Genomic DNA, 25,821 nt, shown 5'->3' with positions numbered 1-25,821 from the left:
ATGGTTTTATTTTTATTTAAACGTTTGCTTTGATTAAACAAAGGTCGATTTTAATTGTGTATTGTAAAATGCTTAGAATTAGCTAAAGAAGTCACACTTCCCTCTCTAAAAATAATATCTTTCAAGTTTCTCCCCAAAAACAAAATTTTACAAGAATACACTTGCACACATCATGATGCCATAATAATATACCTTTGCCCAATGCTCATTTTTACTGAATAGAGCTTGAATGCACCACAGTGTAACTCAGTGCACCCTAACAATAGTAAGGAGCCTTATTCCTTTCAGTGTGGATAAAGCTGAAGAGATGCTCAGTTGTAGTCAGCCCCTGTAGTGGAAAACACTGGTTGTAGCTGCTATCAATGCATGCATTGATCCATTTAGTCATTTTCTATGTGATAGGCAAATAATAATAATGATAATAAATTCCCCTTTTATCAAAAACACGTGTGTCTTGCCAGAGATGCTTTTGTCCTGTCTTGGGGACGACTGGACTCCCTCAGTCACCAGTCCTGCATGTTAAGCCTAACCAGGATAAGTGGAGATTATTCTGAACTTCAACCTGATCACCAGGGCAGTCCCCACAAATAAGTAACAAGTTAGAAATACATTTTGTATCATAGATACACACGGAGCTAGACGGGAATGCCCACAAACGTCACATCCGGTTTTAGCCTGGGTGGAAAACAAAGCCTTAGCGACCATTGAGAACAACAAGCGGACAATGGTCAAGAGCTGCTGTGTGACGTTTTGCTCATCGAATATCGCAAAAAACCCCGAATTAAAGTTCATACGTTTGCCAAACATAAAAACAGAGCCTATTAGAAGGACAAAGTGGTTGCAAGCTATCCGCCTGATGCCAGCCGGCCGGTATCGCGGCCGGCCGAACACCATATCTACCCACCCGGTCAGGTCAGTAGGAGTAATAACATGGAAGGGGGCAAGCCAGTAATTTCGCCTAGGGCAGCAACATAGCCACTGAGTCTTAAGAAGAAAAAACTGACTAAGAGGTGGTCATTAGCAAACACCTGTATTGGTCAGCTCATGTGTCAAAACAACTAGCCTAACTGTAATTCACTCAAATGAGCTCCATAAACATGATTAATTCATTACTGGCTCTTGCTGTTTGATATTAAGGTAAGTTTAATTGAACACAGCTGTAGAAAATGTAATAGTGTCTCTTACCAGGCGACTCAATCAGGTAGTTGTAAATATCTCCGTACGCGACCAGAGGCAATTGGGTTGGATCGTCTGTCCGGTCCTTAATAAGATAGGGACAACGATCAATTCCGATTTTGGCCAGCTTTGTCAGGTATCGTTTTTTGTCGGCTGGCAATAAAGAGTTAATGTAAGCCATTGATATTCATTTGAAAATCTATATTTTACTGGAAAATAGGATTCAAAAATCGCGCTAAATGAATAGGAATCAATGAGAGCAAACCAATGTTTTCCACCCAGGTGACTCCGCCCCCCAGTTATGACGCGCTGATGACACTACGCCGTGTGTATCTATAGAGGAGAGGCACTGAAATTAAATATATTTTTGAAGCATGGGCCTTTTAAATCACAATGTTACAATGTTAGAAGTCTCATTGGCTGATGGCTGTCAGCCATCAGCAATGGAAGATGATATCGTCCATCGGCCCAACCATACCATCAGACTGCAGTTTTCAAAAAGATGGGAAGACTGGTCTTTCTTTTGAAGAGAGCTGTGTTCATTATCCAAAAGTAGTTTATCTAATACTCATTTCTATTGTAAGTCAGCAAGGCAACTGTGATCTTTATGTGTGATCTTTATTAGGGATGGCTTGATACCACTTTTTCACATCCGATACCGATACTGCAGCCTTGAGGATCGGCCGATACCGATCCGATTCTTTTTGTCACTCTAAAAGTTGTTAATAATACGTGGATGTAATTTGCTTGATACTGACATCTAAAAACACCACATTCACTGTACAACAACTATTCTGGTCCCCTAAAAAAAGAAGGAAAATATGTGACAACAACTGAAGTCATGTGTAACTGCTGTGGCTTAAACTTAAAGCTCACATCGCTTTTAACAGCATTTGTAAACACAACAGACCCAGCTGCACCATTCAGATTTTAGAAATAAAATAAAAGTACAACTTGGTGCAAATTTTGCATTTGAGTTAGTTTTATCAACTCGGAGTAGTTTCACCTGGAGTTAAGCGCGTGCACAACAGCTATAAGATGAGTCACCATGGCAACGGCGAAGCGTCGGGCTGCGTTTTTCACCCCAGTTGAATTGGAAATCTTAATGCATTCATACAGCGAGTTAGAACATTTTTATTTTATTTTTTTAAATTGCAACACCGCTGCAGTGGCAAAGGAGAGGGAGACAGCGTGGGAGAACATTGCTGCTCGGGTCAATGTGTAAGTTTAAATGTAGTCTGTTGCAATCAATAATATTACAGGGGAAAACTGCTTGAATTACTGCTGGCCTATTAATTTATTTCATTTAGGTGACGTGGAACGGTAACGCTCAAAAAGATAATTGTCTGGAAATGCTAAAACATCTATGCGCGGTCTTATAACCATCTCCCGACGAATATTTAATTCTTTGTGCAGTAACACTGCACCTTCATCCACGGGATCGTTGTCGAAAGGACATGCCATGTTTGTGAAAAAAAGTCGCCATCTAACTACTAATGGACTTCTAATAAAGGCCCACTGACTGATTTTTTAATCATTAAAAAAAAAAAAAAAAAAAAAACAGACGGCAGAACTAATACACCATGCCAAAACTCGCCTGCTGACTGAATGAATGAGGAAGTTACATACGGTGTGTGGCTGAAAGAGGGCGGACACAGAGAGAAACTCGAGGTTTCATGAGAAAAACCTGGTCCCGACCAGGTTAGTTTCATGGAGTCTGTTACTGCGGTAACTGACCGAGAGCTTAAGTTACCTCCCTCTGTGAAAAAGGCTAGAGTTACCCCTCTTTCTCTGCTTTGAGTTACCTCCCTTTGTGAAACGGAAAACTCAGAGTTTCCCTCATTTCAGACTCCGAGTTTTCACTAAATCTGCTTTGTGAAACGGACCCAAGATTTGCTGCACCAAAACAAAAACGGTTCTTTTTTCTTTGCACTTGCCTGTAAAAAGTCTCCGTACTCCTTTCCATGATGCTTCTTCAAATGCTTTATTAAGTCCGTTGTGTTAAAACGTCCGGTTTTGCTACCACCCCTTGAGACACTCATATTGCAAACGTTGCGCTTTTGTCCTCCGTTAACGTAAAGTTAACGGAAGACATGACTACAGCTCTGCAGGCTTCTGCTCACGTGACGAAAACACAGGCACATGGCAACCATGGTGACAGCTCGTCTGTGTTACGGCATGTCGTGCAAAGTGAAGTTGAGGATATATGAGATAGCTTGGGCTTATGGATCGGATCGGACAGGTTCTAATAAAAAAATCCAATACCCGATCCAGTCATTTTGGCCTGGATCGGACCCGATACCGATCCAGTGGATCGGATCGGACCATCCCTAATCTTTATGCCAAGAAATAAATGAAATATAATTTAAGTGCTATTACCAGGCCACACTTGAAATGGTTGTAGAATATTCTGTTAAAAATCAAAGGTTGCTTTCACATCCCATAGTCTGTTTTCGTGGCATGGACTAATAATTGGTAAAGTTTGTATTAGTTTGTTTTCTACTACTGGGGCATTAGCTATTTTTTTCATTTTGGTTCAGTTAGCTTTCACATGACAAATAAAGCAGACCATCACATGTAAAGCAAAGTGACATGCGTGCTTATAATAGGTCAGAGAAGAAAGAGCATAAAGAGAAAGGGTTCTGTTCATAATACAAGGAATATCTTTAATCATGGAACTTGTAATGTTTATGGCAGTCATTAGTTGAAACTTCTTTTGATGTTCTGTAATGCCTAAGCAGTAGTCATTTACATTAATGCAGTTCAAGCGTTGATGAGCTTATCTCTCCCACTTCAAATGAATCACTCCAGAGTTCACTTGTAGTGGATCCGAGACTACCTCTTTCAAGTGGACTCAGGTTTGATTAGGGTGTTCTCACTTCCTACCCAAATGAACTGGACAGTGGGGGTAAGCAGACCAAGGTTTGATTCAGCTGGACTAAACACAGCTGGTGTGAAACTGTCCTAAATGTACAGTTTATTTTCCCCAAAGCATCAGGTCATCCTAGTACAAAATGAAGTCAGTGAGACGAAGAGAATCTCCTCAGTCTCGACACCGGCACAAGCTTTGACTAAATTAATGCTAATGTGATGGTAATTATGAGGACACTCACCATCCTGTATTGTCCTCCTGGCTGGACCTGTGTGAGCTTTAGTTCCTGGTTCTCCATGTCTGCTGGGTCGGGCTCCTGTCTCTGGAGAATACAAACACCAAAACCAGGAGGTTTGAATAAGTGGGTTGTTGACCTTTTACCTTTTTTTCCTGCAAATGACATTTTTATTTCATTTTTTTTCTCTATTTGTGATTTCATGACTTTTTATGCTATAAATTAAAACTATTAAAAAAATAGTTTTTCAGCTCATATACACTTTTAGTTAGGCCTTCAGAAAGTGCCAGAATTCTGTGGCACTGTATACTCATAGTGCACCAGTGATCACGCAACACTGAAAACTGTGCATGATACAATACACAAAGCTCAGAAAACAAACTGTATATTTTATCTTTAATGCACTTCTGGAAAAACGCACACTTATCCATTCAAATTCAGGTTTTCCTCGCCCACCCTGCCAGGTGAGACAATCAGTGGAATAGTTACACTTTGATATAAAAGTATTTCTTTGACAACCAAATTCACTGGGCCCAGTGGGCCAGATGCAGGAAGCGATATACAAACAAATTTCTAATTATTTTTGTTTGTCTCCACAATTTTTCTTATTTTGTAAGTACCCATTGATTTCTGGGATTATTTGGGACCAGTGTTTTCTTATTTTTGTCCTTCTAATTGTCTCAGTCCACAAATTAGTTGTACACATGGAAACATACATTTTTGAAGAACATAAATGCATCAAATGAATATAAGTGCATAATCACATTTCTAGATTATTGTGTGTTTTGGAGTAAGTACAATGATTAGATTATTAAAATAGGAATATTTAAATGCAGACATGAGAATTTGTTGAAATAACAACAAAAAAGCCTATATATTATGACAGGTATTGAAGTTATACAGTCATGGACGAAAGTATTGGCACCCCTGGAATTTTTCCAGAAAATAGACCTTCATTCATTCATTCATTCATTCATTCATTCATTCATTCAAATACACCATTTCTCCCAGAAATTATTGCAATTACAAATGTTTTTGGACATACACATGTTCATTTCCATCTATGTGCGTTGGAACAACACACACAAACACACACAAAAAAAAAAAAAACAGAAGAAAAAAAGCTAAATTTGACATCATTTTACACAAAACTCCAGAAATGGGCCAGACAAAATTGTTGGCACCCTCAACTTAATATTTGGTTGCACACCCTTTGGAAAAAATAACTGAAACCAATCGCTTCCTATAACCATCAACAAGCTTCTTACACCTCTCAACTGGAATTTTGCATCAGTCTTCTTTTGCAAACTGCTTCAGGTCTCTCAGATTTGAAGGGTGCCTTCTTGCAACAGCAATTTTGAGATCTCTCCATCGGTGTTCAATAGGTTTTAGATCCGGATTCATTGCTGGCCACTTCAGAACTCTCCAGAACTCATCTCCAACCATTTCTTGGTGCTTTTTGAGGTATGTTTTGGGTCATTGTCCTGTTGGAACACCCATGACCTCTGACGCAGACCCAGCTTTCTGACACTAGGCCTTACATTGCGGCCCAAAATCTTTTGATAGTCTCCAGATTTCATGATTCCTTGCACACAGTCAAGGCACCCAGTACCAGAGGCAGCAAAACAACCCCAAAACATCTTTGAACCTCCAACATGTTTGACTGTAGGTACTGTGTTCTTTTCTTTGTAGGCCTCATTCCGTTTTCTGTAAACAGTAGAATGATGTGCTTTGCCAAAAAGCTCTACCTTAGTCTCATCTGTCCACAAAAGTTTCTTCCAGAAGGACTGAGGCTTACTCAGGTACATTTTTGCAAACTCCAGTCTGGCTTTTTTATGTCTCTGTGTCAGCAGTGGGGTTCTCCATGAGGTGGCGGTCTCTTGCCATCTCATGCCAGCTTCATCTCATTCAGATGACGATGGTCCGAGCTGACACTTTTGCACCCTGAGTCTGCAGGACAGCCTGAATTTGTGTGGAAGTTGACTAAGGATGTTTGTCCACCATTTGAACTATCCTGCATTGCATTCTTTTGTCAATTTTTCTCTTCCGTCCACGTCCAGGGAGATTAGCCACAGTTCCATGGGTTATAAACTTCTTCATTACATTGCACACAGTGGACAAAGGAACTTCAAAATTTCTGGAGATGGTCTTGTAAACTTGAGATTGTTCATATTTTTCCACAGTTTTGCTTCTTAAGTCCTCAGACAATTCTCGGCTCTTCTTTCTCTTCTCTATGCTTGATGTGACACACACAGGCACACAACACAAAGGTTGTAGTGTGTTTGCTACAATGGGCTTGAGCATCACTTTCACTCGACTTTTCAGCTGACTTTTTGGTCATGCACTCGTCATGTAAATGCCTGTGATGATTTTTCATGTGCTGGTATAAGTTGGTTGTGTTGCCGCTGAATGTTGCAACTTTTGCTCGACAGGCTTTGCACTAGGCTTTACACAATCAGGAGTTTTGGGGCCGATCACAGATCAGTGAGTTTAAATAAACCGATCACCGATCCGAACACACGAGGGAACAATATGTCTATTTTAATAACTTGTTTATTTACTGTATATACAATCTTTGCCATGCCCCAAACTGACAGAGATGCAAGGGTAAAACATCAATGACCTCTAGAGGGCATTCAAGGACTAGCCAGACATAAGTTCAAAGTTCATTCACGTCAAACCAAAATAACTTGAGACAGAAATAATGGGTGAAACAACTTACTGTAATTAGATTACTTTATTGTAATTAAACTACTTTACAGGTAAATACTGCAAATAAAGGGCAGTGATGCTGCCTCAAACATTCATAACTCCATGAAATTAAAAGTCACAATAGTGCAAATTAAGGGCAGTATTAGTAATGATGCCTCAAAACATTCATACACAACTCCATGAAATTAACAGTCATACTACTGCAAATAAAGAGCAGTAATGCTGCACCAGAATTTGGCTAGCTCAAAAATAAACAGTGACACTCAGATCAACAGAAAATATGGCACCCAGGCCACATGTATTTCTAACAAATAAAATAAATAAATAAATAAATAGTAGCCAAGTAGTACAGTTATACAGTAATACATGTACTAAATAAAATGTAAACAATGGCTCCCAGGCAAAACAAACATTCCTTTCAATTGAGAAAGGGGGTTAAACTTGCTACATTACTTAGGTTAAATGTCTATGGCTCTTTAAACATCAATGGTAGATTCTTTCTAACAAAGAGGAGTATCTCAACTTTACTGGCTGAAAGCCTGCTTCTTTGATCATCCAGGATGTTGGATGCAGCGCTGAATAGGCGCTCACTGTCCACACTTGTACAGGGTGCAGACAGGTAAGCTCTTGCAGCAGTGGTGAGGGCAGAAAAACGATCCTGATGGTCTCTCCAGTAAGCCAGTGGGTCAGCATCCTGAAGGATGACTGGGTCTGACAGGTAGACATTCAACTGTGACACTGCTGGAGTGGCCTGCTGTGGCCTTTCTTCTTGCATGATCTCACCCAGCATCAATGAAAAGGAACCAGGTCATGGCATCTTCTCAGCTGGCTCATCTGCGTTGTTGGTTCCAGGTCCTTGTCCTTCATCAGGGCCTATCTGTGCAGCCAGCAGATCCAAAAGCAGCCCCCATGTGTGTGCCTTGAGCTCTGCAGAATAGCATCGATCCTTGTACCTTTTATTAAAACGAAATCATATATAAAAAATTACATTAATTTAACTGAACATTTGTTCTTTTAGAGCAACTTAGAATAAGACTGAGGATTTTACTGTGTAAAAACCCAATATATAAGATTGATAAAATAGATTTTATGCAATTACAGAACATGTTTGCTATTCAAATCAGGGTGTTAGGCTCATCTAAATTATATTATTTTATTAAATTAATTTAAGTATATTTTGCAGATTATTTTAGGCTAAATGTGTTTTCCTAACCTTGGGTCTAATAGAGTAGCCAAGCTGTAGAGGGGCTTGTCTTCAATCCCACCAAATCTCTTGGTTACAGCACTCAGCAGTTCCGCTATTGTGGTCCCCACACCATGATCTGATGTGGCATCTCTGCTCAGGAACCGTTTTAAGGCGATCACGGATGGGATCACATCAGAGGCAGATGCAGTGGATGAGCTTATTCCCCTTGTGAGCTCCTCAAATGGTTCCAGGATTTTTATGATGTTTTCTATCAGACTCCACTGGTTGGAACTGAAGGAAGCAGGAACTTCAGCAGCCAATGCACGTTTTTGCTCCAGCAGGCTTTGGAACATATAGTAGCTGCTGTTCCAGTGGGTTGTCACGTCTTGCTGGAACTTTTTGATGTCCTGGCCCAGCTGTTGCTGCACATCATGAAATGCACAGTACGCTTGAGGAGAGCGTTTGAAGTGTCCGATGATGCGTCTCCCGGTAGCGAGAATGTCTGTTATCACTCGTTGCACCAATAACACGTCATAGACAGCCAGTTGAAGCGTGTGGGCCATGCATGGCAAAGTCGGTAGTCCTGCTTCTCGCATGGCTTTTGCCATATTTGCGGTGTTATCCCGGAGTACGACATGAACCCTCTTTCTCGGAATCTGCCACATCTGGAGTATGTTGTCCTATTTCGTCACCAGCGCTGCAGCAGTGTGGGAGCCGCGGAATTCCTGAGCGTGCAGGACCGCTGTTCGGAGTTTGAATTTGGAGTCGATCCACTGGACTGTCAAACTCAGCAGTGACATGGGGCTGATGTCTGATGACCAAATGTCTGTGGTGAATCTTATCGAAGGACTGCCTTCTTTCAGGAGGCTCTCGACGTGTGAATGCACATCCCAGTGTAGCTCATTTAGACCGGTATCGCCACAGTATGTGTGCCCTGGGAGGAGGTAGCGTGGATCAAAGTATGCTAGCAAACGTTGAAATGCGGGTAGAGTTGTCAACCGTCCCTTGAAATACGGAATCGTCCCGTATTTGGCAACCAAAACAAACGTCCCGTATTGAACCAATAAGGGACGCACTTTGTCCCTTATTTTTGAGAGTCTGCCCCGTCTCCCGCTGTTTGACCAATGAGCGGAGTTAGTGAGTGTGCACTCCGTTCATTGGTCAAAGCACTGTCACTCAGTGAGTGTACACTCCGTTCATTGGTCAAAGCACTGTCACTCAGTGTTGCTAAGCTACATTGTGCCTGCCCCTCCATAGCAACAGCAGCAGGTAACCAGGAGCCAGGAGGCAAAGGCGCACCAGTCTGCACCGAGCTGAGTGCAGCGCGAGGCTGGTGCTGGCGCCCGTGCACGCTGTGCCCAAATTGAAAATTTTTTAACTCGGGCGCAGTGCCCAGTGATGACACCTCGGCGTGTCCAATAGGAGAGAATAGTGGAATCAGAAAAAAATCTGGCAGATTTTGGCAGAACGGCAAAACAACAATGGAGGAAAGCATCATTGTGGCTGTCTCTCTGTGTGCAGCGCTGTGCAGCACCAGACTACAGTCCTACCGTCATCTCATTAAAAAAGCCCAATCATGGAGAGAGAGATCCAACAATTTGGGGGTCCCTTATTTGTCTGCCTGAAAGTTGGCAACCCTAAATGCGGGGTTCTCCACAATATTAAATGGCAGGTCAGCGAGCACGATAAACTCCATAAGTTTCCTTGTGCCACCCCTTGCCTTCTCACTGTCACGGTTATACGGATGGGTACTGTCTAAAGTAGTTTGCTTTAGCATCCGTTTCGGTGTTTGTTTTTCTTTTTCCACGCTCCATTTCTTGAACTCGGCATGCTCCTCCTTGTGTTCCTTATCCAGGTGCCTGATTAAATTTGTTGTGTTGAAACATTTTGCAGATGCTTCCCCCGCAATGTACTGCAGTGTTACACAGATGGCAAATAGCTAGAATTTGATCTTTCTCAGACACTCTGAAGTAGTCCCACACCACCGACATGTTTGTTTGAATCCCACGGCGAATGATTCAAGATTAAAAAAACGTTATTGTCTGTCACATAGTGATGGGGCTCAAAACTAATATGGCAGTGGTGTGTAACTTCTTCGGAGTAAATGAGACAGATAAAACAATGAAACAGGAGCATCTGCAAAAAGTTTCAACATGACAATGACGTCATTGATCGGATCGGCGAATTAAGACACATACAGCAGATCACACAAATTGCATAAAATGCAAAATATCGCCCAATCCAATATTGCCGATCAGATCGGTGGAAAGCCTACTTTGCACAGTACCTGTTTCTGGTGCATGTCTGTAGTCTCAAACCTGAAATACTCCCCTATGACCGAGGTGCCGCTTTTTTGGGATTAAATCCCCTAACTCCGCTTCTGGTTCAGCTGAAGCTATTTCAAAACATGTTATTTAGGGACACCAGCTTGTTGTTACTGAGTGTATGCTATTGCCTGGACAATGGCCACTTCTGATTGGTTAGTGTGTCCACGCGTAGCATGTAGCATGTATGTGTAAAATAGTTGACACAACAGATCCTGGTTCAGTTAGGAGCACTGCAAAAAAATGCAGCTTTTGTGATCACATGATCGCACTATCTGAAATCGCAATTTTGATCAGAAAACGATAAATCGTTCAGCCCTAATCGCTGTCCATGTCAGGTCTTCAGAAGCTCTCCTGTCTTCAGGAAGTATACACTATACCACTCTGCTAAGTGGGTGTTGTCATTTCCTCGCACCCCCACCACGTCATTTGGCAGTTTTGTCAGACAGTTGGTGTTGTAAACTTCGTGTAGGGTGAGGGAGTGCGATACGGCTGCCAGTCTCCTAAAGAGGTGGCCGCCCCGTGACACAGATATAGGAAGTGACTCTACAATGAGCTGCCTCTCTTCTAGACTGTCCCTGGCCAAGACACACACCTCCAGTTTACAAACAGGTGGAATTTATCATCCTCCACACATGGTTAATGTTTGGTGCATCTGGAGTTGAATTCTTTTATTATTTTTTTTCTCTTAACAGAGAAATAACAAAAAATAGGAGAGAAATTTAAGAGAATGTTGCTGCATCTGGCCCATTGTTTCATAAATTTGCATGATTGAATTTGTACTCATTCAGTTCAGTTTAATTATATATATATATATGTATATATAAAATTAAACTGAACATATATGCATACATATATGTATGTATGTATGTGTGTGTCATATATATATATATACACTATATTACCAAAAGTATTCGCTCACCCATTCAAATGATCAGAATCAGGTGTCCTAATCACTTGGCCTGGCCACAGGTGTATAAAATCAAGCACTCAGGCATGCAGACTGTGAAACAAGACATTTATGAAAGAATGGGCCGCTCTCAGGAGCTCAGTGAATTCCAGCGTGGAACTGTCATAGGATGCCACCTGTGCAACAAATCCAGTCGTGAAATTTCCTCGCTCCTAAATATTCCACAGTCAACTGTCAGCTCTATTATAACAAAATGGAAGCGTTTGGGAACAACAGCAACTCAGCCACCAAGTGGTAGGCCACGTAAAGTGACGGAGAGGGGTCAGCGGATGCTGAAGCGCATAGTGCAAAGAGGTCGCCGACTTTCTGCACAGTCAATTGCTACAGAGCTACAAACTTCATGTGACCTTCAGATTAGCCCAAGTACAGTACGCAGAGAGCTTCATGGAATGGGTTTCCATGGCCGAGCAGCTGCAGCCAAGCCACACATCACCAAGTGCAATGCAAAGCGTCGGATGCAATGGTGTAAAGCACGCCGCCACTGGCCTCTAGAGCAGTGGAGACGCGTTCTCTGGAGTGATGAATCACGCTTTTCCATTTGGCAATCTGATGGACGAGTCTGGGTTTGGAGGTTGCCAGGAGAACGGTACATTTCAGACTGCATTGTGCCGACTGTGAAATTTGGTGGAGGAGGAATTATGGTGTGGGGTTGTTTTTCAGGAGCTGGGCTTGGCCCCTTAGTTCCAGTGAAAGGAACTTTGAATGCTTCAGGATACCAAAACATTTTGGACAATTCCATGCTCCCAACCTTGTGGGAACAGTTTGGAGCGGGCCCCTTCCTCTTCCAACATGACTGTGCACCAGTGCACAAAGCAAGGTCCATAAAGACATGGATGACAGAGTCAGGTGTGGATGAACTTGACTGGCCTGCACAGAGTCCTGACCTGAACCCGATAGAACACCTTTGGGATGAATTAGAGCGGAGACTGAGAGCCAGGCCTTCTTGACCAACATCAGTGTGTGACCTCACCAATGCGCTTTTGGAAGAATGGTCAAAAATTCCTATAAACACTCTCCTCAACCTTGTGGACAGTCTTCCCAGAAGAGTTGAAGCTGTAATAGCTGCAAAAGGTGGACCGACATCATATTGAACTCTATGGGTTAGGAATGGGATGGCACTTCAGTTCATAGTATGAGTAAAGGCAGGTGAGCGAATACTTTTGGTAATATAGTGTATGTATATGTATATATATATATATATTTCACAATCAGTGCATCACTAGTCATCTAAACAAACTCTCAAAGTCTTCCCTCCCTGTAGGCCCTTTATGTTTATCCTGCAAATAATCCCATTTCCTCCAATCATCTGTCTTTCTGTCTATCCATCTCTGTCTTTCTCTTGTCTCGTTTCCCAAGAGTCACTTTAACATCCTGGCATGACTTAGCAAACAGATTGTTAAAGTCTTTATTGCAGAGTAAAGTTTTATCTTTACTGACTGTGAATCGTCAGGATTCGATACACACACATTCGCAAAAATACACACATACATTTGAATTTTTTATTTGGAAACTAACTAGCCTAACTGAAGGATATAATTACTGGATTACTCGGAACAATAACTGGAACTCAACTTGGACATCTAGCAATGTCACACATCACAAAATGGTATTAAGGGTTAAAAAACTTGTCTAATGGAGAATAGTACCTTGCCAACTGCTTCACTTGTTCTTTGAATCAGGATCCTACACACACACACACACACACACACACACACACCCTCTTTTTTAACTAGGGTGTATGTTGTTTTTCCCTCTCCTAAAACGGTCAGCACTGTTTGCACACCACAGAGTCAGAGCTCGATTGATTCACAGCTTCATTTTGGTCTCAGCTTGTATGTTGTTGACTTTGGTTCTGCCTTGTAAATTGGAAGTGTGGAGCAGTAAAAATCAATTCATGCAAGAGATTAACTATACTTTCTGTAGCATTTGCCAAACTAATATCTACCCATTCCCCTCCATTTACTGTGTCATCCTCTCAGTTTGAATAGGATTTAGATAAGTTTCTTACTTGAATGGTCTTTCTGCTAAATTAACAATGCCCTTGGTGGTTATGTGTGTGTGTGTGTGTGTGTGTGTGTGTGTGTGTGTGTGTGTGTGTGTGTGTGTGTTTTAGCAGGCAGGCAGCATCACTTTATTATTATGTGTGGGTGTATAACATGGTGTAGGCTTATATTAAATGTGTTTCTGTGTGTGTATGTCTCTCAAGCTTCATTTGTGTGATAGCAATACATCTCTGCAAGCTCTCAGCTCTTTGAAGCAGTGAGTTGAGAGCTGAGCTTCATGTTATGGCTATTGATATCAAGTCACTTTTTATGAACCATTAAAATCACAGCAGTAAACAATGTGGGGAGAAAGCCTTGAGAACAAACTACTACAAACCACTAACATATTACAGTGATATGGGACACTGTCATTCCTGTTTTGACACCTTGTTCATTTGATACATCGTACAGTTTCTCAGTTTCTAATACAGAATTGAGGTATCACTGAGGTATCACTTTTTAGTCAATTTATTTGCTCTTATTCAATGTAGAAGGTAAAATATTGTGACATTGGAGCCCTGAAATTGGGCATAGAGGAATTCAGGGTAGATTAGGGATGAATGGGCCCATAAAGTGTCTTAGTAAGTTGTTGGGCCACCAGAACAGCTTCAATGCACCTTGGTTTAGATTATCCAAGTCTCTGGAACTTTACTCGAGGGATGGAGCTCCATTCTTCCAAAAGATACTGCACATAGAGAGGGATATCATAGCAGGGCTGAAGTGCATAAAACCTTCATTACAAAGACAAATGCACAGTTTAGAGTTCAATGGTGCAAAAACCATAAGTACTGGTCAACAGAGATGTGGATCCACTTGTTTCTGTAGAGGGAATGCTCACTGCAAAACAGCAGAAAGTTAATCTGAGTCATCATCTTTATCCTGTGATGAAACATTTCTGCCCTGATGGAAGTCATCTCTCACAGGATGACAATGCCTCCATCCACAGGGAGCAATGGCTCACTGAATGGTTTGATAAGGATGAAAACAATGTAAATAGTGTGCTATGGCCTTCACAATCACCACATGACACCCAATGAGAGAATATCTCTGGATACCTTTTGTCTTTGCCAAGGAGCACTGAAGCTGATCTGGTAGTTTGTTGTGGCCCAACGCCTTTCTAAGACACTTCAATGATTTTTCCTGTAATTTGCCACCTCTCTGTATGTCTGAGTGGACTTATTCACAGTGTACAGAAAACATCAGTCAAACAACAGACAGGGTGTCAAAAGCTCAGTATACTGCAATAAAATGCTTATCAGTACAAAATAGAGGCATAAGACACTGCATCAATCATGTGCAGTTCAGCGATCTAATTACAGTAGGGATGAATACGTTGCTTGTTCCTAAGACCTGGAGGAAATGTACACACAGGCTTAAATGCCACATCATTTCATGTGCAATTGGATTGTTACACTGTGTGACAATGCTGCTCTCCCTGCTATCAGCCGTGGTGACACAACACAATGTTACTGATGCATGAATGTGGCAACCATTGCCAATCTGATAACCAAAACCAATCTGACAACCTTTGATGGATGTCAGATAACATTAGGCATCAATCCTGTCTCTCTGTTTCATCTGGCACCAATAGTGACCTGTAAATAACACTGTACATGGACTAGGCAATCTGATAAGGTCATTAGGCAACCAGAAACTGTAGCTCAACGTTGACTGTTTTTCTTTCACTCTTCTCTCTGTGTATACAGCATATCTCTGTGCATTGTGTCCTTGGGTCTTTGAGCCAGTTGGTTTCTCCATTGCTCCTCTGGACTCACTGTTATAATGGGACAGCGCCTGCAATCTGTAATCTTCCCCAACTCTTTTCACTTGATAATGCATTACACAACCTCCCAATTCTACTGGACATACCCACATAGAGGAGCCCAGAATGGAATTACAATCCAGACTGCTAATTATATTGTTGGCCTTGTTGGTAAAACAGCTGCTACCTGCTGCCAGAGACTCTTCCTTTGCCTCTCTTGTGTGTCTGCTTAGGCTCAGAGACCATTCCAGGGCAGCTCTCCCAACCGTTACAGATGGGGAAGAGTGGAAGGTAAGTCAGGTCCAGAAAACAAGTAGAAGACAAATAAACGAATGGGACTCTGGGAGAGTTGAGCAGATCAGGAAGAAGTGGTCCAATTTCATTCATTAACTGGACAGTGGAATCCAATAAGGAGCTGTGGAGACAAGCTCAACAAGAGGAGAAAAGGCATAGCCAGTGGCTAGAGCAGGGCTCAAAAGTCAGACCATTTCAACTGCAAATGCAACCAAAATTTTCACCATAGAATTTACTTTTGGGAGCACTTGTGTGACTGGACGATATTTTCTTTGCACAACTGTATTTTTTGTCTGGGCCAAACTATCAGTGGTTGTGGTGGAGGGTCAATACATGTAAATGCTGTTTACCCACCTCTTCAAATCTGAAATAGTGTTTATCACCGCCTCGTGTGGTTGTGCATTGACATGGGTTTATAAGCCCAAACTTGGTTTCCTATTGCACTATTTGTTGTGCAGATTCTTGGATCATTCGTTTTGTTCTCTGCCTGAACATGGACAGGTTGTGCCATTGTCTTGTTAGCACAAAGCAGCCGTCAGTGCACCGCCTACTTGTGATAGGCGGGGATAAACAACAATCACTCTCCTGAGCAGATGCCAGCACAAGCGCTGACTGGCACTGATTGCATTGGCAGGCAGACCAGACAAACAGGGCTGTGCGATATGGTCAAAAATTAAATATCTTGATTTTCATGATTCTATTTTTCTTGGTTTTCAGTAGACATCCTCAAAAAGACCAAGACATAGACCAAGACATGTAGGTACAGTATCAGAGATGTTAATGTCTTTCTGCATCAGCAATAAATGTTAGTGCTCCTTAATTTTTTTTTTTTTTTTGGTGTTCCTCAGTTAGCTAGAAGTTAGGTGCACCTAACTTCTTAAGTTGCTTTGTGATTGCACATGCATCCTTTTTCTTTTTGCGTATCTCCTTGCATGAGTGTGAGACCCTGAGATCAAGTTGGTTTTGCCTCCTTCCTGTAAATGGGAAACCGAGTAAATCTAAGAACACGGCTGACATTTTAATGACTACACAGCAGCTGCTCCAAATACAGATTGCTGCCGTCAGTCACAAATGGGGGCAGAGAGCAAGGGCAACAGCTTATGTGCTTGTGTATAAGTGTGTATATACACAAGCTCAGTGTGTACTGTGCACAGGCATTTAAAATTGGCAAGGGCATATGTGATTCCTGTGCAAGAGTGTGCAGCTGTATAGTCTGACTAGGATGTAAAACTAAGCAATTGTTTAGCAACAGTCAAAACAAAACAAAATCAACCAATCAATCATTCAGTCAGTCAGTAAAAAACAAATTCTCTTCATCTTTCCAAGAACTTTATCAAACCAACCAAAATGTAGTTAAAATAGATTTTTTTTAAATCACTAAATTAGTGAGATTGTGACAGTGTCAGCCCTGTTCCCTGTGACCTTCATAAAGCTCTTTGACAAGCTGCCACTCATATCATGCCCCCAGATCCTGATCGATAATCAGTCGTTAAGATAAATCCAGAGATGAGCGTTAACCACAAGACTCTAACGCCTGGTCTGAAATCAGTTTTGTCACACTTGAAGCTACAGCTCTATTAGCGTATGCAATTCTCTTGTTTGTTAATCTAAAGTCAGTTTTGGCGAGTGCAGTGTCAGTTCATATCCTGATGAAGCTCACAAAAATCTGATCTGATTTCAGCAGCTCAAGCCACCCACGGGGCAGGGAAGCTGTCCCTCCATTTCATGCTGTTGTGCTGCTGTCCCCTTTTCTTGGTTTTTCATTTTTCATTCTGACTGTTACTGACTCTCTGTTGACACTTTTCCTCATCCACTCTGTGTTTTCTTCCATCCTCCTCGCCTCTAATTTGACCTCCCCTCCACACTCCCCTCCGCACTCCCTTTCTTTGTCTCCTCTTTCTGCATACACATGGGTGAAGGGGCTAAACATCAGGGGTACATGAGTCAAACAGGTTAACCAGTCAAGGTTGCTAGAGGCAAACTGAGCTAAATGTCAAAATAAATTCATGGCCAATGGACCATCACCATGGAAACACAATGGTGTGCATCAAAGACATAATAAAGCACCAAATATGACAAAAACTGTACACACACACACACACACACACACACACACACACACACGCCAAAGACAGCCATCAGATAACCATTAAGTTACAGAAGTTACAGTTTTGTTTAGGGTGGTAAGTGGAAGCAAACAAACAAAGCATTGTGTCAAGTGGGATGGAGAGAGGTGCGACCTGATAGGGTAGTCTTCGAGATGAACATGTGACCTATTCACCACTTTACATCTGTGGGTGGAGTTGTTAAAGGGCTGCAGGTCAGGTGGTCACCACAGTCTGCTCTTACTTTTTTAAAGATTATTTTCTGGGCATTTTTACTTTATTACATATTTACAGTGGAGAGAGACAGGAAAGAAAGAGGGGATGACATGCAGGGTCTGCGCCATATTTGAACCCAGGCCACCGCGGCTTAGCCTTAGTGGTAGGTGGTATGCCCTCCACAGTGAGCCACTAGGGCACCCCAGAGTCTGCACTTGTTGTCATGCAGGTCCTTCAGGCAGCAGATTGCCAATCTGTCAGCTCCGAATCAGCTGTGAGAACTGGCCAACAACCAAAACAGGAACACATAACTTTAGTCGCACTCCCTAAAGAAAATAAACATTCGGAGTCAATTCTTTTTTTCTCTTGAGTTAATTGAGATAATTTTTTTAAGGATAATGATAGTGATGGTTTGAACACCCTAATTGTCCTGTCAGTAATGGTCCTGTTTGTGTCCTATATGTCTGTCATCAAAGTCTATATAGCAACAAAATTAGAATTTTGAAGAACCACATGGCAGTCATTGTTTACTAAACCATATCAGTATTTAATTTATAATTGCCTGCAAATGCCACCCAAATGGAAACTATTATGAAGAGAGGATGGGCTACTGAGCAGTGGGAATCAGAGACTGCAGATCAGTGAAGTAAAGTTGTGAATGGATGTGATGAAACCGTTTTGATTTTATGGAGGATACATTTAGTGTGTTTTGAAAGTCTGCGGCTCTTAGTGCTACAGTTAAGAGTTGGTTTGTTACACACACTTGCACAGATAGTGGGGCTGGGTGATATATCACTATTTTATTAATATCATGATATTAGATAATATATTGTTTGGGATTTCAGATATTATAATATCATGATATGACATGAGTGATGTCTTTTCCTGGTTGTAAAGGCTGATTTACTTTAAAGAAATACAATTCTTTGAGTTTATTACATAGTTTTAGCTGCTTTATTTGTCTCTACCTGTTTGGTCCACATTACTAATGATTGCATATGAATATATTATGAAAGCAGTAATACACATCCCAGCAGTGCGGTCACAATATTGACACTGATGTATTTAATCAAAGATATTGTGATAATGATTTTTTTCCATATCACCCAGTCCAAGTGTATTCAGACGCACAAAACAACACACAGTTGTCTCGAAGGTGGAGCATCTCAAACACAACAGAGCAAAATCCACTAGCTTCTTGAATGTAGACAGTAGTTACCCTGACTAAAATATTTATCAGTGGCTAGTGAGCAAGTTAATTTTCCACCCACTTGGGTGATGCACGACAGCCATTTTGCGCCAGAATGCTCACCACACATCAGCTTGACGTATAGAGGGAGGGAATCATTGAGCCAGTTACACTTGGGGATGATTAGGTGACCAGATGGAGAAAGCCAAGTTGGGAATTTAGCCAGGGCACCAGGGAACCCCCTACCCTTTGCGATAAGTGCCATGGGATCTTTAATGACCACTGTGAGTCAGGACCTCGGTTTAATGTCTCATCTGAAAGACGGCCGGCAAATTGACAGGCTCTCAGTTCATTTAGTATTGGGCTTGTTAACAGTATATAGGAATTCCTGAGGTTGCTGGAAATGGTGTTTTGGTGGGCACCCAGCATGTTAAGTAGGTATGAATTTTTAGAATCATCACAGTATAGAGTAGTCTGTCTAAATATGGTGCATCAAATTTAATTCTATTCAGTGGGGGTGATGATGTACTTCTCACTCAGTCGGTCAGGTTCAGCAGTAGGCTACTTTTGCTGCTGCTTCAACCAGTCTATTTATGCACTCGACTTTGGCAGTACACTTTGCTTTCGCTGGTTTCATGTATTCAGGAAGGTATTGGGCATGATTAAACCATAGGATTAAATGAGTGGGCTGTGTGTGGGTAGGTGCAGAGGAGCCCTTGGTCTATGTGCCAGAAATACCACACAAATGAAGAAATGAGTACAGGCCTGGAGAGGCTGCTTTGTTCCTTCATATAGACTGGTAAATATGTTCCTAAAAAGGAAAATATTAATTCTAGTGCTCAGATTACATGTCCTGTGGTCTTCTCTGTTGAATCAGATGGTATCTTTATAATACTTTACAGGCAAATTTGTATGCAAGCTAAACATTAATATATGATAATGCACATAGATCTAAATGCAGAATTATCTATTAGTTTATAATGACTGATTGTGGTGGCAGGATTATCAAAAAGAAGATTGCAAATAATTCACAGATTTTCTACCGACCCCAAGCCAAAAATTTCACAATGTTATAAAATTTTAGTTTAGAAAGACTTTATATGAGAAAAATGGTAACTGGACAGGTGGTTAGTGCATTTGTATAGTCTCTTTCATAAAGCATGCCTGCAACAGAGATCGATGAAGCAATTGAGAGGAGACAAAATAAGAATGCCACATGGTTCTCTGTGTGTGCATTTGTCAGTTAAGTCAAGTCAGTGAAGTCAATCATGTGCTTTGCTATTTTATGTTGATTCACACCCTTTGCTCCCACAGGAAAATTATATAAGATTCATTTGGCATGGCTGATACATCAAAAATCTTGAAAAATTCCCAAACAAAAGATGAGATTAGCGTGGAGGATAGAGAGAAGATGGAAATTGAGTAAGACAGACTGAATAAAAGAGGAAAGATGTTGGGCAGACACATGGGTAAAAAGAAGACAAAGAGAAACAGAAAAAGAAAGGGAAAGGAATGTTTAATGTAATGACAATGATTAAGACTGACTGCAGGATGGTGAGGTGTCCACAAGGGGGCAGAATTTTTGTTCTCTTTTTAATTCTTTTGTTTCTCAAAAGAAAATCACAATTGCATTTTCTTGGTTGAGCTGAGAGCTGGCCTTGGCCCTCAGAGCATCAAACACTATCTTAGTCAGCCATAGTCCACACAGAAAGTTCTCCATAATCCAGCAAATGAAAGAGCTAAGGAAATGGATTTAAGATACTGTCAGCTGGATAATTTGTCTGCATTGTGAATACTAAATAGAATATTGTTGAATAAAGCCAGGACAGAGATTTAATTTAATCAGCTGCACAAACAAGACAGAAAACAGTGATTCAGTAAACAAACAGGTTCTAGCACGAAAAATCCCTGTTTAAACAGGAATGCTGTGGTTTAGATTCTATCACAGAGACGAGATACAACACTAAAGAAAGTGATAGGAAAACAGAGCCAAACAGAAACCTACACCAGAAATGTATGTCAACAACACAGTCCTTACATGGATATGTGAATATTTGAAATGGACGGTGATGGACCATATGTTCAGTACGATTACTTTGGATCCAAATTAATACTTCCTATAACTCAGCATCTGCGATTACGTATCAAGTGCTCAAACTCGTTAAGTCACAGCAAGTATTTGGAAACGTAACTGATTGGATTAGGTTTACTTGCGCACTGCCTTGATGAAAGCATTTACATCATTCAAAGCAACACAATTTCAACCATTTCTTTAGGTTATCAGAGAAGCATGTGATGCAGTGAGATCCAGTGAGTAATCCAGTGAGTCAGTGTCAGATGAAAAATGAATGAACATTTTGTCAGATTATGTTGATGAGCTTCCAAAACACCTCGATGCAAGGGGTGATTATCATCAGTGTTGCGAAAGCTGAAGACAGACTTGACTCTACTCATGCAGAGTGCAGCATGTAACAGGAATGCTTTGTTGTCACATACAGCATGGATGCTCTCATGTAATTAAACCCGCTGCCAGTGTATTCAGGTCAACATCTTGTAAATTTAAAAAAGTTAATCAGAACAGGCTAAGGTTTGCGTGGCTGAATAATTTGAAATATTGAGCACAAATCTGGCTGTGTCATTTATATATTCAGGACCTTAAACACAGGCATTTGCTATACAATCACATTTGCTATAGTGGGAGCACTGCTATATTAGGTTCTTACAGGATTATTAGTGTGTGTGTACATGTACTGTGCATTTAAATCAGGCTGATATCTACACTGGTGTGAGAAATATCTCCCCATATTCAGTGTCATTCTGACTGATAGGAGCTCAGTTCATTTACTGTCAAGGGACCTGCAGACTAGGTGTTCCTTAACTGTACGTGAAATGGTAACTACCATGTAAAGAAAGGACACAAAATTTCCTGACATTCTTTGAATCAGAAATCTACAGAAACTCTCTGTTGCCTCAGTCTTTGGATCAGGTTATATGCTTTTACTTTTGGCTCTGGCCAGAACTAGATTTGACACCAGGTCAGTGTTGTGGTTACGTACTACACATTATGCCCCTGTGTTCTGGGTGTTTAAATGTGTTGTTGTACTGCGTAAAAATATATATTACAATGCAGGTTCACTAACTTTTTGCTTTGTATGATACCAGTGTCAATGGCAAATTTTCTCCACTGACAATAATGGCATTTAAAGAGACACAGATACTGTGTTATACTACAGTAGTTATACTTTTAGTAAAATGCCATATGGTAACATTCTGCTGGCTCAGCTGATGTATACTGTGTAGGGCAGTTACGAATCACAAATGCATCTTGATGCACCAGGCTAAATGTGTAAGATGTGGCCACATCGAATTAGATGGTGTGGCTCTGTACAGAGTTGGAAGTGAATTGCAGAATAACATGTGTGGCACTTGTAGTATATGTACTAACATATATCAGTACATCCCAGTATGACATGCATGTTTTATTTTTGGCATCAACTCCCGCTGCCCTCTCCCATCCTGTGGCGTAAGTTTTATAAGAAGGATTGGAAACTTTGCTGCAAAATGTTTATGCATAACCTACCAAACAGCAGTGACATGCACAGGTAGTGCCACTAATCTAATCTGCATTGTATCGTTGAACATGTATCAAGATGTGTGTCAAGTCGGTGGGTGACATTCATGCCCCTAATATCATGTAGCTCCAATATTTTGGGGACCTTTGTTACATGTCAGCCTCATCTTTGCTGTCTCTCTTTACTGTGAACTATGCAACAAAGCAAAAATAGCAAAAAAGCTATATGAAAATCATATCAACAGCATGGAGCTTCTAAAAAGCATTTCTTAGGCAGGTAATGCTAATGCATATGCTAGCAGTTATCAAAGCAAATAAAGTGCTGTTCACTCTGACCAAATGTAGGTGGAGGTAATTATCCACTTCTGCTTTTAATGTGCCTGTAGAACAGATGAAGAACATCAGCACTTTTGCACAAGAGGAAGAGGAAGGAGGAGGAGAGGAGCAGATGAGGACAAAGGCATTTGGCTGGGAATTAAAGAGTTGGTCTGATTCTCTCTCAGACCACAGTAGAGTGCACTGACCCCTGAAGCAATGCTCTGTGAATGTGTGTGTTCACACATTTGTATGCTTGTTTTTTGTCAGACACTGCTCCCCTTCATCTCATCCATCGACTGGGGCACAGACTCTTCTTCACTAAACCTCTCTCCAGCTCTGTTCATTTATCTGTTTTCTCTCTTAACACTTCTGTTTGCTTCAAGAGAAACTGTATAGGCTTTAGGCAGAGTAATGTTATGTATCTTTAGCTGCCAAAGCTTTACAAACAGGTTCAATAGACTCTTGCCATTGCTAAAATATGAACAACTCCCTACCTGGGGAGAACCATCTTATTTTAACATCTCTTGAGTGAACCACTGAAAACATTTGTATACTGACTGTTCTGGATCCTGGATCCAGTGCATCCCTACTTACAACCAGAGATACTGATGCTTGGGTATATGTGTGCTAGGTCTCTGTTTATTTCAGACATCTACACTCTAACCCTGAAAAACCCATCTTCACTTTTAACATCCATACTTCACATTCTCTCTGCTTTGTGTTCCAGATGAAGATCAATGCACACTGCACACACATAAGTCTGATCCATTAAGCCATACTCAAAGACACTTAAAGTCTTACCTTGGTCTGCTGGCTTGGAAGGAGCCCAGCTCTTGAAGTAGTCATCCTGAGTACAAACACAGCAGAACAAAAAGATTAAAAATAAATTAAGGGAGACTGTACATGTTTCTTAGTGTCTACCATGGCTATTTATGTGTACATGTCCACCAGACTTCCTGATTTTTTTGTTTTTTTTTTTTTGTTTTTTTTGTTTTTGTAACTCACTATCTAATTTTCAGACATTTATTTTATCTCCACTCCAGAATTCCAAATATTTTAGAAGGCATACAAATAATAGCCTAGGTCTTGTTTAGTTATCTCTTCCACTTAAATCATCCTCTGTCATGCATCCACCAACCACAATGAGAGACTTTTAAGCATCTTATAGGAGAAGTGGCCGCTGAAGAGCATTAGTCACCCTGCAGCTCAGACAGTGGGAGTTTGTTAAAGCATGCATAAACACACAAATCAATTTATAGGCAAAGCCACATATAAACATGCTCTTACACATATGCACACACAGACTGAGGAGCACACACACTTGCTAACACAAGAACTTTAAACCCTGCTCCCTGCCATAGTGCATCTCAGATGGCATAATAATCTGGCTTGTCTGACTAAGATGGCTTTTCATTTTGCTAAAGTAGAGTCATTGATAAAGCAGCCAGTAGTTATGTTGCCCTGCTCTCTGCTGTAATCAGCCTGGCTTATCAGTCCAACAGTTCAACAGGAATTTAGAGACAGACTACAGTGATTTGTTGACCTGATTATCTCCCCACCCAGACCACTGATCTGTCCCACTGAGATGAGACAAATCACACAGAATTACCCTCCAATTACACTCTGTAAGCAGCCTAGTCTCCCTTAATAAACTACCATTCTATTCACCACATGTCATCCTCAATTAACCACACAAGCAAATGTTTGAAGTTAAATACTGATTAGAGGGTTGTGCTTTGAAAATGATTTCCCCAATCCACCCCACCTACACCCTCTCACTACTGTAGAGGGCACAGTATTGGCCTAATTACAGTGAAATTGGTGCATAATCAAAGTGCAGCATTTCAGCATGTTCTGATTAATCACAGTAGTGGTTTGCATGTGCTACAGGCGGGAGTTGGCAAACAGGTGTGTGGTGTAGGTGTTGGCGTTGTTGCAGTGTGTGTCAGACGGCGGTTACGCCAGTGGTTAACTCACATGGAATAGGATTAAAAGACTAATTGAGCTTTCCATTGAACTCATGGAGTTGTAATTATGAGTTTGAAAGTTTATCAAAATACCGATATATGACATCAAAACAAAATGATTGGCAACACAGTCAATGAGTACGTTTACATGCACATCATATTTCGATTTGGGTCAATATTCTGGTTAACCCTCTTAAAGCCTTAAGGGGTCAAAACGACCCGAGCGTCCGTAAGCCTTTTTCCAGGGTCCTGCAGCGCGCCCATGCCTCGCCCTCGGCTCCGTGGCAGTGGTTGCGGCCTCCAGCGCTCCCGCATGCCCCCGGGCCCCCCCAGACCCCTTAGCCTCGGCAAGTCTTTTTTCCGGGGTCCTGCGGCATGTTCGGGGCCAAGGCTAAGGGGGCCGTGACCTTGAAATATGGTGTGCATGTAAATGTACTCTTTGCTATCTTAAGAAAAAAAAAAAAAATCTGACCATTCAGGCGTTCTTCCCACACCCAAAAACTTTCATTAAGATTGCAAAATTAGTGATCACAATTTCATATAATAGACATAATATATTAGAACTACAAAACCTATGGTGCAGGACACTTCTGTGTGTTGCAACTCAAGGTTGCAACACACAGAAGGTTTAGAAAACAGGTTTAGAAAACATACATACGGTAGTTTTTCAACAGCAAAAGTATAACCTTAACATGTAGCCCATGTTTATATCACGAGTAAAGATGTGTTATGAAAAATTAAAAAAATATATAAATCTTTAGTGCTATTTTTGACGTGTTTCCACAGTTTTTCCACCCACTCTGTTTCGCTGACTAAAAGGGTTGTGTTCAATGGCGTAACATATCAGCATATTATCAACTTTCATGCACTTTATTACACTTT

At 41.1% G+C, this 25,821-nt stretch overlaps 1 protein-coding gene and 1 long non-coding RNA gene across 2 annotated transcripts in view; one reads left to right on the top strand and one right to left on the bottom strand.

Annotated features, from left to right (window-relative positions):
• The window catches only part of LOC115366687 (uncharacterized), a 123,160-nt gene that overhangs the window by 13,727 nt on the left and 83,612 nt on the right, over nt 1-25,821 (top strand). The gene's annotated exons all lie outside the window — the stretch shown is intronic.
• The window catches only part of LOC115366684 (testican-1-like), a 150,313-nt gene that overhangs the window by 63,946 nt on the left and 60,546 nt on the right, over nt 1-25,821 (bottom strand). The window contains exons 4-5 of the mRNA XM_030062250.1: nt 23,774-23,819; nt 4,290-4,370 (exon numbers count right to left, since the gene is read on the bottom strand). Of these exons, the coding sequence (XP_029918110.1) occupies nt 4,290-4,370; nt 23,774-23,819 (127 nt within the window). The remainder of the gene's footprint in view (nt 1-4,289; nt 4,371-23,773; nt 23,820-25,821) is intronic.

Source organism: Myripristis murdjan, chromosome 10 (assembly GCF_902150065.1).
Source record: "Myripristis murdjan chromosome 10, fMyrMur1.1, whole genome shotgun sequence".
Lineage (NCBI taxonomy): Eukaryota > Metazoa > Chordata > Actinopteri > Holocentriformes > Holocentridae > Myripristis > Myripristis murdjan.
Note: the sequence above shows the minus strand (reverse complement) of the source record. Positions and strands in the feature narration are given on the sequence as shown.